The 17873-nt window shown below is 41.7% G+C and overlaps 1 protein-coding gene across 3 annotated transcripts in view; it reads left to right on the top strand.

The window, feature by feature from the left end:
• Window positions 1–17873, top strand: part of TEAD4 (TEA domain transcription factor 4) — a 60240-nt gene that overhangs the window by 16558 nt on the left and 25809 nt on the right. For 2 of the 3 annotated variants that reach the window (XM_086759226.1, XM_086759220.1), the window contains exons 3-4: window positions 15082–15146; window positions 16061–16123. In XM_086759226.1, the coding sequence (XP_086615352.1) occupies window positions 15082–15146; window positions 16061–16123 (128 nt within the window). The remainder of the gene's footprint in view (window positions 1–15081; window positions 15147–16060; window positions 16124–17873) is intronic. The other variant, XM_086759222.1, reaches the window with a different exon arrangement.

Genomic DNA, 17873 nt, shown 5'->3' on the forward strand with positions numbered 1-17873 from the left:
GGCATGGGTGAGGTCCTGTTTACACAGCCTTATCTACAAAGGATGGTTTTACTGGGTAAGTACATCATTGTCTCTGTACAGAGCAATACGTGTTGAGTAAGGCTGATCACCCTGAGGCTCAGCAAGTGTCAATGTTCTGATGTAGACCTCAATTTCTGTTTTATGCTGACACAAACATTTTTGTGGTTGCGCTGTGGACCCAGTCAGGGATCTGATCCAGCTTAACGTGGCCAGGAAGAGTGAAAATGTGAACTTTGATTTGGGTGTGCCCCCTGATTTGTTTCACTGCCCAGCTGAACAGCTGTTTGTGCTGGTACTTGGAAAAGGATGATGAGATTGGGAATGAGCAGCCATGGTTGAAGTGAGAGTAGGACTGCTTCTTTCAGAAGCAATGTTTGCTTAAAATGTCATTCAAACTAAAGACGTCCCTTCCAACCCAAACTATTTTATGATTCTATGATTCTAAAATATTACTTGAAAATCCACCCCATGGTCAGTAAGCATAGATTAGTGACATGGTCCTTGCTGCTATAAGTTTTTATGACAGGTGACTTTTAAAATTACTGGTGAAAAATTACAGTTTAAAGATTGTCTTCATTTATTAATCATTTTACACAGTCCTTGAAATACTTCAGCTTTGGAGTGAATGTGTCAGAGCAGAGAGTGAAATGGACCAGAAAAGAAATAAGACAGCAAAAGTAAAAGTGATGTAGAATGGACTGCAGAAAGCAATGAGACTTAGCTGGAGCCTGACCTCCCATGGACTGGTGTTTAGTGGAAAGTCTCTAGTTAACTGCACTGGTGAGCTACAGAAGGTCAATAACTCACTTGCAGGGTGAAAAGTTTAGGCTAGGCTCTGGGAGAAGAAATGAACAGCTTTTCTGCAAGCCCTCCCCCACTACTCCAAATGGAACAGTGTCCCTGCTTGCCTTCAGTGCACCTGTTTCCAGTGTGCACGGTTGGTTCAATGTGCTCCTGACAGAACCTGAGGCACAGATTTATGCCCTCCTTTGCTTACTGGTCTGCAGGATCCATGCCAAGGAAGCAGGGCCCTGCCTGGGATCTATAGAAAGGTATGACCGGGCAGGGAGAATAAATATAGTCTCTGATTTCATCTTTACTGCTTACGAGCCAGCTCACGGAACAGGACAAGCTGCATGTGGAGTTGGCCCTGCCTCCGAGAGACAGTTGTTTAGCTGTCCTGTGACTGACTTACACAGAGCTCATTGAACCAAGGGGCGAGGTATTACAAAGAACTGTATATGTCCCTTTCCCTTGACAAAAGTGGAAGCATTTCACTGTTTCCCACTGAAGAGTGGCTTGTGTGGTACTGTTCTTTTGGACATGATGCTCCAGGTCCCATGATCTCTTCTATGTGCAATTTATATACTCACCTGTTGTGAGGCAACTTGGTATCAGTTTAAAGACAGTAGCTTTTACCAGCAAACATGTTAAACAAGCTGAAGTGCACCAAGCCAATGTGAAGAACTTCCACTGTTTTGTTTGAATACATTTACAATTACACATAAAGGTGTGTTTCAGTCTATACACAGGCCTTATGCTCATGTTCCCTAGTCTCTTCAGAACTGGCTTGCTCCTTACAGCTCTTTAGATGACACTCTGCTGATTGCTGAGTGGACATGATTCCTACTTCAGGAAAGTCAGCCAAGCTTTTCTCTGTACATTGACAATCTGTGTTGTGATGCTTTTGTTTCCTCCTTTTCTTTCACTATCTTTTTCCCTCCTGGATGTGTTCCATTATTGGAGGCAGCATCCTGATTGATTAAGCTCATACCACAGCACTGCTCCGGGTACAAGTCTTCACTGTCCTCTCCAGCAGTCTCTGCTTACCACCTGCCTAAGGCATGAAAAGCTGTCTTGTCTGATATGGGAGGCTTTCTTTTCTTCTAATCTTTGTGTGGACATTAGAAGCAACAGGTCCAGGGCACTGTTAACTTACTGATCAGGTGGCTTCTGGTACCACTAAGGTCCTACAGGATAATTTTAAGTGTTACAAAATTACGAATCTGGCTCTTACATTTTCCAACTATATTTTTCCATGGGAGAAATAATCTGTAGCATTTTTATCGGATAAGCAATCACAGAATTTGGTGTTAAGAATCAGTATCACCTGGCATCTTGAGTACTGGCCTAGAGAAAGGAGAGGTAAAAAGCTTAGTACCTTTGCATGATTTGCATGGAGATGCTAAAGAGAGAAGGTCTTCCAATACCACTGATGACAGAGATAAAAAATAGTAACTAGCAAAGTTATGTTTATTTTGACGAAACACTGCTGGGGCCTTAATTTACAAGTGAGGAAGTAAGAGCTTGGAAGAACTGAGCTACTGCCTTAGCTGTCCAGTGTTCCCTTCGCCTGCATAAATATCTGGCTTGGAGCACCTTTTTGTGAGAGGAGCTAGAATTGGTGACTGTTAGATTGCTGTTCTGTAGAAGGCAGTAGTTTAGCGGCTTGTTTACAAACAGCTCAGCCATTTGAGCATGGAGGGGCAGACAGCTGGGAGCAGTCATCTGTCTCCCAGGCTAATGCCATCTGTTTGTGAGTCAAAGCTCTGATACAGCTGGTAGGAAATGTTTAAAATGTACAAAGCTCAGAGGCTGAGCGATAGAAGGAGAGTTAACCGTGTTACTAGTTAAAACCTGGAGCAGGCAGTGAACTGCAAAGACTTGAGCTTCCAACATAAATTAAGTTGGCATAAAAGGTCAGTCTGATGCTGAAAACTACTGTGTCAGGGGTGGCCCCTCTCACACCTGTTCTGAAGTGAGTAGGTGAATTTGCAGGATATTGCCTTCATCTCAAAGGAATACGTGATCAGTTAATGTTTTCCTTGACCTTAAAAAGTCACTAAAAGTAAAACTGAAAAGCAAACAAATAAATGCAAAGAAGCACAAAACATAACACTGCCTGTGCTAGTTCCTAAACAGTACTTCTTAAGAGGCAGGAGGAGCATGGCAGCTATTACAAACATGAAGACCTTCAAGGTGTCAGTCTTCAAGTGCTTTCTTCTGTATCTAGTTCAGCATCTCACCTGATGATGTTTCAGTCAAAGCAATTGGAACATGCTGAGAATGTGCTCAGTTGTCACTGAATTGGCTGGCCCAGGTAATTACAAAATTTGGATTTCAGCTTTGATACACCTCAAAGAGATACTTCTGCAGTTCCTATCCCTTCCATTATTGTGATCTAGCAAACTGCAGAACAGCCCTTTATCCCACAGTTTTGCTAACAAAATTGAATCTCCCATTTTAAACACTAGAAGACAGATGAAACTTAGATTCGTGGCAATCGGTCAGGATGCAGACTTGTCCATTCTCTCCTCTTTTCCTGGTGGTAAGTGTGATGTTTTTGGCATTGCTCAATGACAATATTTTGTCAGCTTTCAACTTTGCTTTTGTGTGGTTCTAGTTCTTTGTTGTTGGCTAGATGAAACCAGATTTCTGGAGACCTTTGCAACAGGTTAAACTTCTGCTGCAGTTTGTCAAGTTTTTCCTTCTGTCTCCTTTGTAAGATGAGTTTAGGGTTCTTCAAGTTAAATTGTATGCCAGTTTAACTGGTGTTTTCTCCATGCTAGCATAAAAGGAAATATTCTTCCATGAGTTCCAAGCATTTCCTGAATACTGAGGAATTGACCACTTTTGAAATGCATGCCAACCTGGAAACTACTTGCTGTTGCAGCAAGTACTGCATGTGACATCTTTCCTTAGCGTCTTTAGTAATGAACAATTTTATTGTGTGTTACATCTTACCAAAATCATTGTGACTACTTTTTGAGGGGCTTTATTCTGATGTTTCAACAAAGGGCGCATACCTTTTCCTGTCCCTTTTGATTTTTAGCAGCTTTGTAGCCCCATTTTTATCTGTCAGGCTTAAACATAATCCTACACAACATGCTTGATTTTATCTCACTGTATGTATCTGCAGCCACAGAGCTTTCATAATCTTTAGGTAACTTCCTTCGTTAGCAACATTGCATTACCCTTTTGGCTCTTTCTCTGACTTTTTCATTACTAAATTTCAAATGTTTTGTGGTTCTCCAAGATACAGTTGATCTGTAGTGGTATATTGTCAGCAAGGCACTTGTTCTGAATTTTTTTGCATTGTAAATAACACAGCCAGTTTAATTGATTTCTAGTTTAGTAAGCCATCTTTATGCTTTGTAGCTGCATCCATTCATCTGCCTTGTACCTGAAAGACTGGTCCAATTTAATTTGTTGGCATTTTGTCTTGTTACAAGTCATTGTTGTGCTTCTGGAGAACTTTTCAGAAAACAACTGGAAATGTCTGAAGTTTAGTAAAAAAGCCTTAGTTGTTTTTTACATTTTTAAAAACACTGCGTTATTTCATAATTTGATCCAAATATTTCCAATTGCTAATCTGCACTTAAATATTAAAAAATGTACATTTATATTTAACATTTCAGATTGAATTAAAAACCTGGGAACAAAATCAGACATGGAAAATGAAAATTGATAATGTCCACTGGCTTTGGTTTCTTTTTTCTTCAGAACAAACACATGTAACGCTCTCTTCTGGACAGGTTTTTGCGAACACATTACCAGAAAGATCTCAAAAACATGGAGTGAGTTCTGAGAAGAGCAACAAACATACCAGACTTAACATTGAGCTCTGGGAGTTGAAGGGACAGATTTAGGAGGAAAGATTAAAGTAGCTAAATATACATAGCTTGGCTAAGAGATGACTGAAAGGTGGAGGGTGGGGGGACACATAATAACAGTCTAAAAATATTTGAAGGGTGTTAACATTTAGAAGGGAGAGGGATTTTTATGTGGAACATGTGAGCATGACAAGGATTAATGGGAGAGAAAGAAGGAATATAGGGTGGATATCAGCAGAAGCTTTGTGACAGCATGGTGCTCAGTGCTGAGGGATCTCCCTTCTGTAAGGAGTTAGAATGGAAATGCTATTGTTGAGGACTTTAAGAATTGTATCAGACAAAACTAGAAGGAATCTATTTGTAAAACTAGTCCCAAGGAATGGTGTGTGTGTGTTTTGTATGAATGAGAGGTGGGTTCTAGATTAGATGTACTATGATTTTACACATGAAAGAGAGAAAAGTGGGCATTAAGTGGTGACTGAATATGTCTTTCTACTGTAAATACCCACCCTTTTTTTTTTTCCCCAAAATTGTTAGTATTATGATTTATATTATTTGTGGTTTTGTGACACGAATAACTTTTAGACTGATGAACGCAGAGGCTCTTTTTCAGGTCTGAAACAGAGAGAGCAAACTTCAAGATAAATATTAGGAGTGCTTTCTCAGAATTTGTCTTCTGTTGATTACTCAGACATTGGGTAGAAAAGGGTGATAGCATTTCTCAAGCAAGGGGGTGCACATACATAAAGGGAGCTGGTAAGTGTCAGTACACAGATTGTGTGGAGACCTGGTATAGGAAAAAAGGAGCTTTATTATTTCTACAGTGCAAGTAAGCAAAACCTATCAAATGAACTCTCTCTTAAAGTCTCTTTCAAAGGCATGCCTTATTGCTGGAGGGCATGTATGAAATATAGCTTAACAAAACTTTATTAAAGTATCCCTGTACATCTGTTAAGCAAAAACAGTGCAAGACAACATAACCTTTCCAGGTTCTAGTGACTTAAGGGGTGCCACAAAGTGAAGGAAAGCTGCTTGAGCAGAAAAAGACAATATTACAGCTAAAAGAAGAGGCAGTATGTAGGATTCAGATAATGAGCACAGGAGAACTACGACTGTCTATTGGTTTAAACAGTTGCTCATTAGCTAATCCATAACAAGCCCTAAATTGTCTGTGTATGGTGAAGATCTGGGCAGCAAAACTGGGAAGGCTGTGTGCAGTTTGTGCCCAGACAGATGGTCTTGTAAGTCTGTTGGTCACTGGCAGAGCTGACTTAAACCTCTGGGGCCTGGGTACACCTGCTGCTGAAGGGTGCATAGCCAGCAGCTGTTCCTCATTGCTGTCACCTTGAACTTATGACCCATCTTCTGGGTACTCCTTCAAATTCTCTGAGGCTCACAGCATGCACATGTACGGGCATGGTCTTGCTCTGTCTCTAGCTTCTTGAATGGGAAATGACACTTTTCATTGAAACTTTTTCATGCAGAATGTCTTTCGAATCACTCTCCTCTCAAGTGTGTTTTGTACAATAGCTGCAAATTCCTTTTTCAGGAGCTTAGATTGGATTCTGTGGACTGGAGTGCCAGGAATATAACCAGTGCTTCATGAGATGATCCAAATTGTTGACTGCAAGTGCTGTAGACATTGGCCTATTTCTAAGCGTGACAGTATTACAGGGAAACACACATGCATGTGTGGTATTTAGCACAACGTTGCCTTCAACCTTGATGGCAGATTATGAGCATTCTTGCATATGAACAAATACATCAGCGTCTTTAGTTGTAGAATCATAGAAAATGGTGCTGGGAGGGACCTTCAAAGGTCATCTCATCTGTTTCTGTGCCTAGAGAGGCAAAGCCAGCTCTACTTAAGCTGTTCATGTCCATGTTCATGAAATGTCCTTCTGTATCCGTATGCATTTTTAGCTATCCCTGCAGCTTAAATAGTTTTGTCATCCTCTTGTTCCTGCCCTCCTGTCACTACCTGAATCATGGTTGCTCAGCTATCTATCAGGCTTATACTGTACTCAGTCAGGGAACAGAATTGCTCCAGCGTTAGTAGCAGAAAGAAAGCAGAGCGGAAATATCACAAGCCACTGTAAGGAAATTCTATGAGCTGTTATTCTATGAGCTATTATCCAAACCAGTTCCTGGGGAGTTCCCCAGTTATGAAGCCTGCATTTCTGCTAGGCTTTTCTGTGCGCATTCTTTTTTCACCCGTAACAGCATATGACATCTTTAACAACTATTTTTGCTAGTGCTGGGATGGTAAAAAACTGTTCTGTGTTGAGATCAAGAGTATATCTCCTTCAGAAACAGTGAGATGACCTAACATAACAGTTCACTGCAGAAGAAAAGAGGGAGTTGCCACTCTCATTTCCTTGCTTCCCTGCTCTGCTCCTGGTTTTGTGCTCACCCTTTAGGCTAACTTCAGTTTCCAGCAGACTCCTTGCTGATCCATTTTAGCTTGCTAAACTGATAGCAAACTACTCTGGCAAAATGAGCCAGGTTTCTGCCAGATTAGAGAGCTAAACTGACCTGTGGAATGATCTAGTGAAAGGGAGTTAAGGGGGGGAAAAGGCACACACTTTTCAGCAGTAGCCAGCCATTTGTTTAAGCTGAAGCTGCAGCCTGACGGTTCAAAGTAATCATGGACAATGACGGCATTCTAAGTTACGATGGCAAAAACTGAAGGTGGGTGAAGTGGCAGCCATTCCACTTAGAAAATCAGGATTGATTTTTTCATATAATGCAAGAACTGACTCTCTGGGTTCTTTTGCTGTCCTTGAAGCTGCTGCATAATTTCCAGTCGGTTGGGACTAGGTCCTGGTGTAGTCTTATTTGAAGACTCAGCTCTTCACAGGACTAAGCCAGACCAGGCCAGATGCCTTGAGAGCTGCATGGTTCTGTGCTGATCATGGATCAAGTGGCTGAATGGATCTCATAGACCCCTTTTATCTAAAATTTCTGTGATAGTTGAAGTACTTGGTCAGCCTGTCATCTGGGCACATGCACAAGCTTAGCACTTGGGGCAGAAATCTGCAAGAAACGGTATATTATCGGTGCCAACAGAAGCAGCTGACTGCAAAATAAGGAGGAGAGGTGTTGAAGGTTTTGCTGTCCTTTGAAGCAATATCACTGAAGCACTGTTGAGAGTTGCTTTCAGATACCCTGCAACTATTGGAAGTTAATGAAGCAAGCAGACAAGACATTTATTGACCTAAGGAAGAATTAGCAAATGTCTGGATCTGTAATGTAGAACTTGGACTCATGGGAGCTGTGGAGGATGCTGTTACAGTTAAGCACTAGTTCCAGCCTCAGTGGTCATGTTTTTCTGAACCTGGGCCTTAGTGAGTAAAGTATCTTTGTCCCAGTATAATAACATTGCCATTCTCAGTGTCGTAAGAGACTGAAAGCTGTTAGTTTGAGGTGCCTTTCCATGTAGAATTGTTATTGGCTGTTTCGGGTGTTACCTGATACACTCACATATTACTATATGCAGCTGCTTTGGTGTGATTGTAGGATTTCCCAGCCAAACTTAATCTAAACAATTTCTATAACATTCTCATCAGTTTTACTCTGGGAAGCACAGTTCCTACTCTGTTCCTGTTGCAACCCTTAATGTGTATATGGAGGAGTAATTATTGGATTATCTTATATTTCTATTGCCTGAGGTGATAATGTGGGAAAACACAGCTGACAGGACATTCAGTTTATGCACCGAAACTGTATTAAAGGCTGAGGGCTGATGAAGAGCTGCATAGCCTGGAGCTTGCAGCATACATTATTGTACCTTAATAAAAGCTCATCTTTATAAGGAATAATTCCACATGTCTTTGGGACACTAATTAGGAAGCACTTTAACTCCGTCTAGCCTTTAGGCAAATTATGCAAACACAGGAAGAGCCTTGCCCATTTTCTTACCAGTCTTTATGTGTTTAAGGGTTAGGTGGAGTACAGTTTCAAGCTACAGTTTCTCTGGTGGCGAAACTGGTTTGAGAAGGTCTACCCTGATTCTTTTTCTGTTCTCTCTGCCGTGCCAACACCATAGTTAATAGTGGCACAAAATGGACTAGTATGTACTGTATCTTCTCTTGCCTTGAAAAAGCTAGGCTGGGAAATTGGAAAGCTAGTAGAATCTTCTCACCACGATTTTGGTAAGAAAAGATGGTTTGTGATAAAGGGAAAGTCTAATAAAGATAGCATTAAAACTAATGTTAAGGATTGTATCAGTAAGAGTTGAGTGTCTGTGCGTGTTGATGTGAAGATGTGATTAGCATAAGAAAGTTTAAAAAAAAAAAAGTGTTTTTTGACACCTGCAGCCCTGTTTCTGGAAAAGATGATGCAGCCCTGTTTCTTCGTGTAGCTGGGAGGAGGAAGCCGTAGAATAAGAGATGGAAACTAAGGCTATGCAGGGAGGTATGGATTGGGACAGACCCCAGTGGGAGGGGTCCCCATATAGTACGTGCACACGTGAACATAACACACACTGCTTTTGCCTTAAGTGTCGTTCTGATAAGACTTGCTTGGCAGTTAGTTTTGCTTCATATGCACAGAGAAACATTGACATTTGGTGGGTAGTTGAGGTGTCCTTAAATTCCTTAAATTCCCTCTTGTGTCTAGATTTATTTGTCATGCTGTCCAATGCACACAGTTCCATGCTACCTGCTCTGGCATGGATCTTCCATGGGCTGCAGTTCCCTCAAAGTGTACTCCTTCTGCCATGGAGCATCTCTTTCCTTGAGTACTTTTCCAGCCATGTTCCCAACAATGTCCCCTACCATTTTGTTTATGTTGATTGTAATCAACGGTTAACTAAATGATTAGCAAGTTCAGGAGACAGCCGTGTCCCAGAGCTATCATTAAGTGTCACAATGAGATTGAAACAATAGTTGGGATGGCTTCCTTGACCTTGCTTTGATTAACGATTCATGGGATACAGCTGAATAGTTGCTTCTGTAGTTCTCTTATGTTTGCTGGACTTCACAGGTAGGTGCATATGTTTGCTTTGGGTACAGAAAATACATCTCTACCAAGAAGCGGATGCTTTCATGCAGTTTTCCACTGGAAGCATTTTACAGAAATAATTGAGTTCTTTGCTGTCACCCTTCACAAAAGAGAGGCTTTTGGTTCTTCTGCTTTCTTGGGCAACAGGTGTGCAAGGAAGCATAAGGCTCAAAGAGATGCTTTATCTACCTCATGTACAAGCAGTAATATACTATTAGTAGCAGAAAGCCAGCATGCAGCTTTGAGGTAGGATTAGGATTGGGAAATGCTTTCTATGGCTTTGGGAATTTCCTTGATTTTTTTCCCCCTTCCTTAGGGGGGGGAAAAATCCTCTTCTTACATTGAAAGGAACACAGGTGTAGAAAGGAGAACCAAAAAGCCCCTTTATTCACTTGCCTTGGCAACACCCTCCTGGATAACTACTGAATGTAAAATTTTGCAAGTTAGCTGAGATAGAGTGGGAGCTAAATTGATGCTCTTTGAAATTTATCTATTAGGAGTGAGACGTAAAGAATATAAGGGTATCTCTTAATTGTTGTTTTTTTTTTTTTCATGCTATACTTTCAAGAGGAAGACTATGGTGGGGGGTAAGAGCTTTTGGGTGCTGCACTGTAGTTGGCATGTTGGCTAGAGCTTCTTGAAACCCAATGCGCAGTTTCGACAGAGGAGGCACAACTGTTTACAGATTCTGGTGACCATGGCAGGCCTCAGCGGGAGTTATTCTAAGAACACAACATATGATAGATCACTGAGGGACATTTTGCATGGCTCTAAAAAATGAACCATCTGACGGTTTATGACAGCTCTGCCTATCCCAGCCAAGTGAGGAGTGTTAGTCTTTGCTGACCCTGCAGCTATGGTTGTGAAATAAAGAAAGCTTTTTCCAGGAGCTGCGAACCTGGAAATTTTGAGGATCCACATTTGAATGCTCTCTCTAGAGAATTTGTCTCTAGAGAATTTCTATACCAGCTTCTAATATGTGTGATTTCTACAATTTCCCCTCCCTCTAGTCTTCTCCAGTGAAGTGTATGGCCTGAGAGCACTTTGCAATTTTTGCTGATACTGTCGAAGACAAACAGTTAAACACACACTTTGGGAAAGTGGGAGATGTTTCCTGTTTTCTAGTATCAGCTTCCCTTGTTTTATTCTCTGTAACACTCAGTCCCTCATAATTCCCTAGAGGTGCTGGGTGGAGCAGGAGTTTGGTGTCACTGTGTGAAGACTTCTTTTTTGCCAGTCCTTGCTTTTTCTTCTTCTTCCCCCCTGCCCCCCCCCCCCCCCCCCCGCCTTGGGTGCTTCTTGCTGCTCCTGTGCTCCTATATATTTTCTCAATAAGCTGCAGTCCTTTCAGGGTTGTACCTGCTCTGGCATGGATCTTCCATGGGCTGCAGTTGCCTCAAAGTGTACTCCTGCCATGGAGCACCTCTTTCCATGAGTACTTTTCCAGCCATGTTCCCAACAATGTCCCCTACCATATGTCTCCCTTTCTCCTTCCTTTTCTCCAAATATGTCTTTTTACATATCTTGCATTTCTCCTTCTGTGCATTCTCATATCTCTTTTTTGTGGTTCCTTTTATGTGTCTCCTCATATGTCTTTTGCTCTTGGTGGCTATTGCCCTTTCCAAAATATGTTTGAGCAAAGGTAGCTTGTGCTTCTCTGACTGGTTGAAGTTTTGATGGTTTGTTGTTTTCATCCATTTTGGATATAGTTGGAATTGACTGTGACCTGCATGGGGCTATTTATGGCATCCTCTCGCACAAATTACCCCTGTAACCCTCTACTGCTGAAGCAGAATATTGCTCTGTCAGACTGCTCGGTCTGTATAATTTCTTGACTTTCATGGAAACACAACAAAGCTAAATTTGCTCCATAACATTTATTGTGTCTGGTTGAGAATCCATTGAAATTAGTTTTGGAAGGATGACCTGTATTTGAGCCAGTGTCTGTAGCATTTCCATGTGTTCATATTGTCAGTATAACCCAATACGCACCCTTTAAAAGTTCACCTGAAATTCTCCATCCACTTCTTCTCAAGGCTAGTTTTTTCTCTCTATTCCATTAGCTCATTCTCCTTGCCCCTCAAAGAGGTCCTTGTGTTTATAGATTTCCCTTCTTGTTTCTTTATAGATAATGAGGTTTGAGGACCTTGTTTTGTTCTGTATATTTCCCACTTATGACATGTGTCAAGCTATCCTTCTGAAATTTTGTAGATGCCAGCATCTGTGCAAGAAGAATCACTTCTGTTGTTTCTTACCTTTCAACTTGGATCCATGTCCAACAGATGGAGGCTTTGAAAAGCCATAAATATTTTCTTGGCACTAGAAAAAGGTGGTGTGGGTATGTGTAACTAGTAATTGATCTTGGCTTTGTAAAAATGGTTACATTGGTTTGAAAAGCAGTCAGGTGGAAGGTAGCATAACAGCATCTGCTCCCATCAAACTCTCCTGGGCATGTCAATGTGCTAATGCTGAAACTGTGGGAACTGAAGAGGTCAGCAGTTATGTGCTAGGCATTTGTGTTTCTCGCACAGAAATAGTTCCTAATTTTTGTATAGAGAAGCTGGAGCTATTTTCTTCTCTCAGCTGCAGACCGGCTTCTTCTCCCAGGCGAATAAGGAGGTCTTCTGTAATGAATATTAGGAAAAGATTAATATCTGTAAATATAAAATGCTTTCTCATCCCTTTGTATGCTTTGGTTATGTTGCATCAACATGGCCTAAAAGCAGTCATGGACATTTACATTCTTCTGTTTCAGAAATAAATGGAATTAGGAGTTTTGCCAGCCCTTCCCTAAGGGGTTGGGTGGTCAGTCTTAAGCACAGAGTCCTTCCTTCCATTTATTTTTTTCAGGGTTGAGTTAAACAAGGGTTTCAGATAAAAATAAGTGACAACTTTTTCATGGAATAGTAAACTGCTGGAATAAATATTACATCTGTTCTCACTGCTTGCTGTTTTGGTGTCTGTGATGTCTTAATGTACAAGTCCTCCATTCAGCCCATGAACTTTCCATAGAAAATACTGGGTTTTAATGATTTTGTTATAAATAAACTTCACAAGAGCTGTGGCTTTGCTTCCCACTTTATTCCTGCTTCATTCCTCAATCTCTTGCAGCCATATAAGATGTCTCACAGCCTTGCACTTCCCACTCCCAACTTTTTGTTGAGGTACTGTATCACTACTAGTGTGGTCACCAAAAATGTATTATTTTGCACAGCCTGCTCTTTCTGTCATGTTTTCTGTGTTCAATTAACCTAGAGTTCAGATGTGTAGCTGCTGCTTTTCCATTTCTGCTCTTTATTCCTCCATCTTCAAGAAGAGAAAAAAATCTCTGTCTGCTTACATCTGATACATGGAAGCCAGTGGATGGAATCTGCATAGTCTGCCTGTGTCTTGGTGTCCACTCTCAAACAGTTCTGTGGTGCTAGCTGTGAATTGGGTCTAAGCTTGCTTCTCCTGTTCGCTGCTGGAGTTGTCTGTGGTCTCTGCTTCTCTTCTTGATTTTTAAATACTGGACCTGAGTCTTCTGCAGTTTCCTGCTCTCATTCCAAACAATTTCAAATTCTGTACCAGTGACCCTGTAGCTTCATGTTTTGTTAGCCATTTCATTCTTGTTGCTGTTAATACTCTTTCCCTCCTCTGTCACCATAACCCTCTTTTCTTGCATCTCTGCACTGGCCTCTCCTCTCACATTGAACATAAAGCTACTTGTCTTCATTTCCTTTGGCCCTGAACGGCATCATCTCACTGTGTCATCTCTTAAAATCAAGTTGTAACTCTTAACTGTCTTCAGTACTTACAGTGTATCCTTATTCTGTAATTGGACAAGGATTCCTTCACCTCTCCCAACCAGTGCCCCACCTTCCTTTTAATGGGAGCTCCACATAACCTTCCACAAAGCTAAGCTTCCTTCTCCATATCTCTTCTGAATAATACTCCTTTTTTTTTTTTTTTTTTTTTTTTTGGCATGCCTTCAGGAGCCTGAAAGCACTTTTAATTCACTGTATCATGTCAGACTGATAAATTCTGTGTAACTGTTTCCATGTTTATTTTCTTGTATTTAGATTCACAGAATGGCAGACCAATTTAGGTTGGAAGGGATCTCTTTGGATTGTCTAGTCTGGCCCTACTGCTCAAGCAGTGTCAGGTACAAAAGATTACCCAGGATTGTGTTCAGTCAGGTTTTGAGTATCCTCCAAGAATGGAAACCTTCTGAGCAGCCTGTGCTGGTGTTTGACCACCCTTAGAGTAAAAGAGTTGGATTTTTTTTAAATTATTTTATTTTATTTTTCTTGTTTCCAGATGTAATTTCATATGTTTTACTTTGTGCCAGTTGTTTCTTGTCCTGTCACTGGGCACTATTGCCTCCCTTTTCTTCATTGCCTCCTGTCAGGGATTTCATATGCAATGATAAAAAGTCCCCCCAAGTCTTTTTGAGGCTGAACAGTCCCAGCTCTCTCAGCCTCTCCTCATATGAAAGATGCTCCAGTGGCTTAATCATTTTTGTTGACCTTTTGCTGGACTCACTCCAGTATGTCCACATCTTTCTTATGTGGAGCAGCTGAGAACTGGACACAGTACTCCAGACGTTGCCTCAGCAGTTCTGAGTAGAGATGAAAGATCACCTTTCTTGCTTGACCTGTTGGCAACAATCCTCCTAATGCAGCTTGGGATGCTGTTGGCTGCCTTTGCTATGAGAGTGCATTGCTGGCTTGATGTCAGCTTGTTGTCAACCAGGACCACATCCATTCAGCCAGTTTTCAATCCACCTTCTTGTCCACTTGTCTAACCCATACTTTGTCAGATTGCCTGTGAGGATGTTACAAGAGACAGAGTCAAAAGCCTTACTAGAGTCACAATATATACAGCTCTGTACTCTTCCACCAAGCTAGTCACTTCACTGTAGAAACAATCAGGTTAGTTACATATGATTTCTCATTTGTAAATCGAAGTGGACTACTTTCAATCACCTTCTTGTCCTTCATGTATCTGGAAATAGTTTCCAGGATTACGTGCTCCATCACTTCCCAGGGATTAAGGTGAGGCTGACTGTCCTATTATTTCCTGGATCTTCCTTCTTGCCTTTCTGAATGTTTTAGGGTGAGAGGCTTTCCTTTTTCTGCTTTATACTGGCAATCTTGATCTATTTTTACAGCTTCTACACACTATAGTAATGTAATTATTAAGCAAAGCATATGATTCTCCTTTTTATTGGTAATTTTAAGCTACACAGATGGAAGCTGGGAAATAGAATTTGCAGCCCAAATTTCTGCTCCTAAACCTCAGACCTTTACCATGTGAACTAATGAGTACCTTTCTAAGACAAAATATAGTGTGATAGAGCATAATCCCACTGCTGATCTCCATAGAAAGATAATTCTGCTGTGCATCTTTTCCCTGGGGTCATAGCTTTCTAAACTTGTATTTGCATTATTTCTCTGTTCAGGCCGAAATGAGCTGATTGCCCGCTATATTAAGCTGAGAACAGGGAAGACACGCACAAGGAAACAGGTAAGTGTAAAGCTTTCCCTATAAACAGTAGCTTCTTTGGACCACTAGACGTGATGAGGTTGTATGAGAACAAATCCCTTGCTGTTAACTTGCTATTAGTTTCTGGCTTTGCTGGAAAGAGGCAATTGTGCTGAGCTGGTTAATAAGAATGGCGGGAAGAGTCAGCTCAGGCATTTTACAGTAGGATTGTAATGCTTGTGTCTCTCAACCATACTGTGACACACACAATTTTTTTACCATCAAATGGTTTGTTATTTTATTTGTTGGTCTACTAATGAACCTTTCAGTGAACGTTAGTGGTCCTCTATATGAAGATTCTTTGTTCAGCCCAGACAGATGGACAGCGATGGTGATTTTCAAAATACCTGGCACACAGGATGGAAAAGGAACCCTTGTGATTTGGGAATGACAGTCCAGGCTATGCTGGTCAAAGCACTGGGCAACCTAGACCTGCTTGGGTAGGGGCTTGGTGGATGACATCCAGAAGTTCCTTCCAGCCTAAATTATTTTATGATGCGTTTCAGCCCACGTTAGATATGGGGAAGTTCTGAGAGTAATTTTATAGCAGCCAGGGATGTGGAACATGGGTTTCCCTTCTCCCAAGAGAAGGCCAAGATGGAGAGCAAAGAAATAAAAACTGTCAGTCCCTAGATTTAAGGATGGGTTCCTTGGTTTTAGAGGAGGTCTCTGGCTTGATAAAGCCATTTGAATTGGAAAAGGCCTTAAATAGCCCATCTTTGCTGGTCCCCCACCTCATTTCATGACACTTAAGTTATGTTCAGAAAAGCATCTCATTGCTACCTCAATCCCCTCTCCCCTCAACTGTTGCACAAGGTGCCTGAAGTATGTTTACTTCTGCAAGCAGCTACCAAGTACTCCTCTGGAATCAAGATGGATTTTGTCTTTCAATGCAGGTATCTAGTCACATCCAGGTCCTGGCAAGGCGGAAAGCTAGAGAGATCCAAGCCAAGCTCAAGGTATGATGGGTATCCTTTAACATATCACGCAAGCCCCCTGAGTCAGCCATTCCCTCATCCATACCCTCTTTGAATAGCTTTAAAAAAGGGCTGAACTGTTGTATGCTGGGGAGGAAGAGGTACTTCCCAGGAAGTGTTGTGCGAACACTTGTATTGTTGTAGCTCTGTGACATCTGGAGCAATTCTATTTAAAGAATAAAGAAACAATGACTTTAAATTTTATGTGTCTGATTTCTGCCTCCGGTTTATGCTGCTGTCATCCAAGTCTGAAAGACCCTTAGACTTCGGAGAGTGTTAACCTGAGAAGAAGCTTATGGTTACAAACACTGACTAGTAATCAGTCCCTGGTGTTGTGGTGGCCTTGGGAAAGGGTAGCCTTACAGTTACTGCAGTGCCAGTTACACCTCTACTAGTGGTAGTGATATGGAGTTGTCAGAGAAAAAAATGTTGTAAGTTGGCATAACCACTGAGAGGAAGCTTTATTGCAATAAAGCCAGCTGGCATCTTCTCCGGTAAAATGGTATCAGCTGAATAGACTTTGCCCCTTCATTAATTCAGAACTGATTTGAAGAGGCCTAGGCTAATGAGAAAGAAAATGGTTGACTACTTGCTTGAGTAAATCTGTGTTTTCCTTTCTATAGGAAGAGCTCTGAGATCACACTAATGAACTGGCATTTCTTGACATTTATTTCCACTCAGATTTGAAGCAGGAAGATGGTTTATATGCTCAGACTGAATTGCCAGAAATGTCAAGAAGGTCAAGTTTATGGATGACAACTGCACAAGAAGGGTGTCCCTTGTTAGAATGTGAGCCATCCAGAAAGGGCTTGCTGCACAGGATGTGAGGTCCAGTCCTTGTTATGTATCACTGAGAGAGCCAGAGAAGCAAGGTGTATGCTAACCTTCCTGATTTGGTATGGCCAAAGTGATCTGGAGGGAAGTGTGTTTGCTTCCCTGTTCTTCTGTGCTTCAGGTGATGAGAATCTTGACAGCCCAGTCCAGGCCTGACTGTTGAGTGGATGGCTGTTAGTATGTGCTTCCTTGTGGCTGTCTGGGCAGCTCCTTGCTGGGCACCAGCAATGGACTGTCTGTGAGTGAATTGTCCGTACTCAGTCTTGACCAGTGCTGGAGAGCGTGCATCTCTACTGCAAGCAGTGATAACCTCTAAGTCATGACTGCACCCTCCACATCCCATCCCCGGCTCCATTTTAGAAAATGGTGTTGTGTTTGTCATTAGCCTGTTGTGTTTCCAGCTGCTCTGATAAAGAGAAGGAGCCACAAATTACAACTGTCTAATTCAGTGCTTCTAGGTAGGGCTGCCTAAGCTGGAAACCTGTGGTGCTGTTAAGTGGTCAATTCAGGTGGAGGCCTGCTTGAGGAGCAAGTTAGAGCAGGTATGAAACAACAACCGCCTGGGGTGTTAAAAGATTTACTGCTGCTTATATCTGTAACCTTAATTTCGTTCCTTGCATGTCACAGCTCTGGGATTTGGCATGATTGAAAAGCCAGTCAGCCAAGCCTGTTTCCACTTAACACACAGGAGCTGGCTGTTTTTGTTCTCAGGGAATGAAGGTGTCTCAAGGAGCTCCATGGAGCCATTGGTTCTTCTCCTTTTACACCATGGCAGGCTATGCTGTGAGCTCTGTCCAGCCGCCTGCAGTGAAACCATTCCTTGGTAACAGACCGTTCCTTTCTGCCTGCAGAGGCAAGTCTGTAGAACTGATTCAACTCATTTACTTCTTTGCTTTCG

The sequence above is a fragment of the Chlamydotis macqueenii genome, chromosome 1, assembly GCF_036417535.1.
Source record: "Chlamydotis macqueenii isolate bChlMac1 chromosome 1, bChlMac1.mat, whole genome shotgun sequence".
NCBI classification, from domain to species: domain Eukaryota; kingdom Metazoa; phylum Chordata; class Aves; order Otidiformes; family Otididae; genus Chlamydotis; species Chlamydotis macqueenii.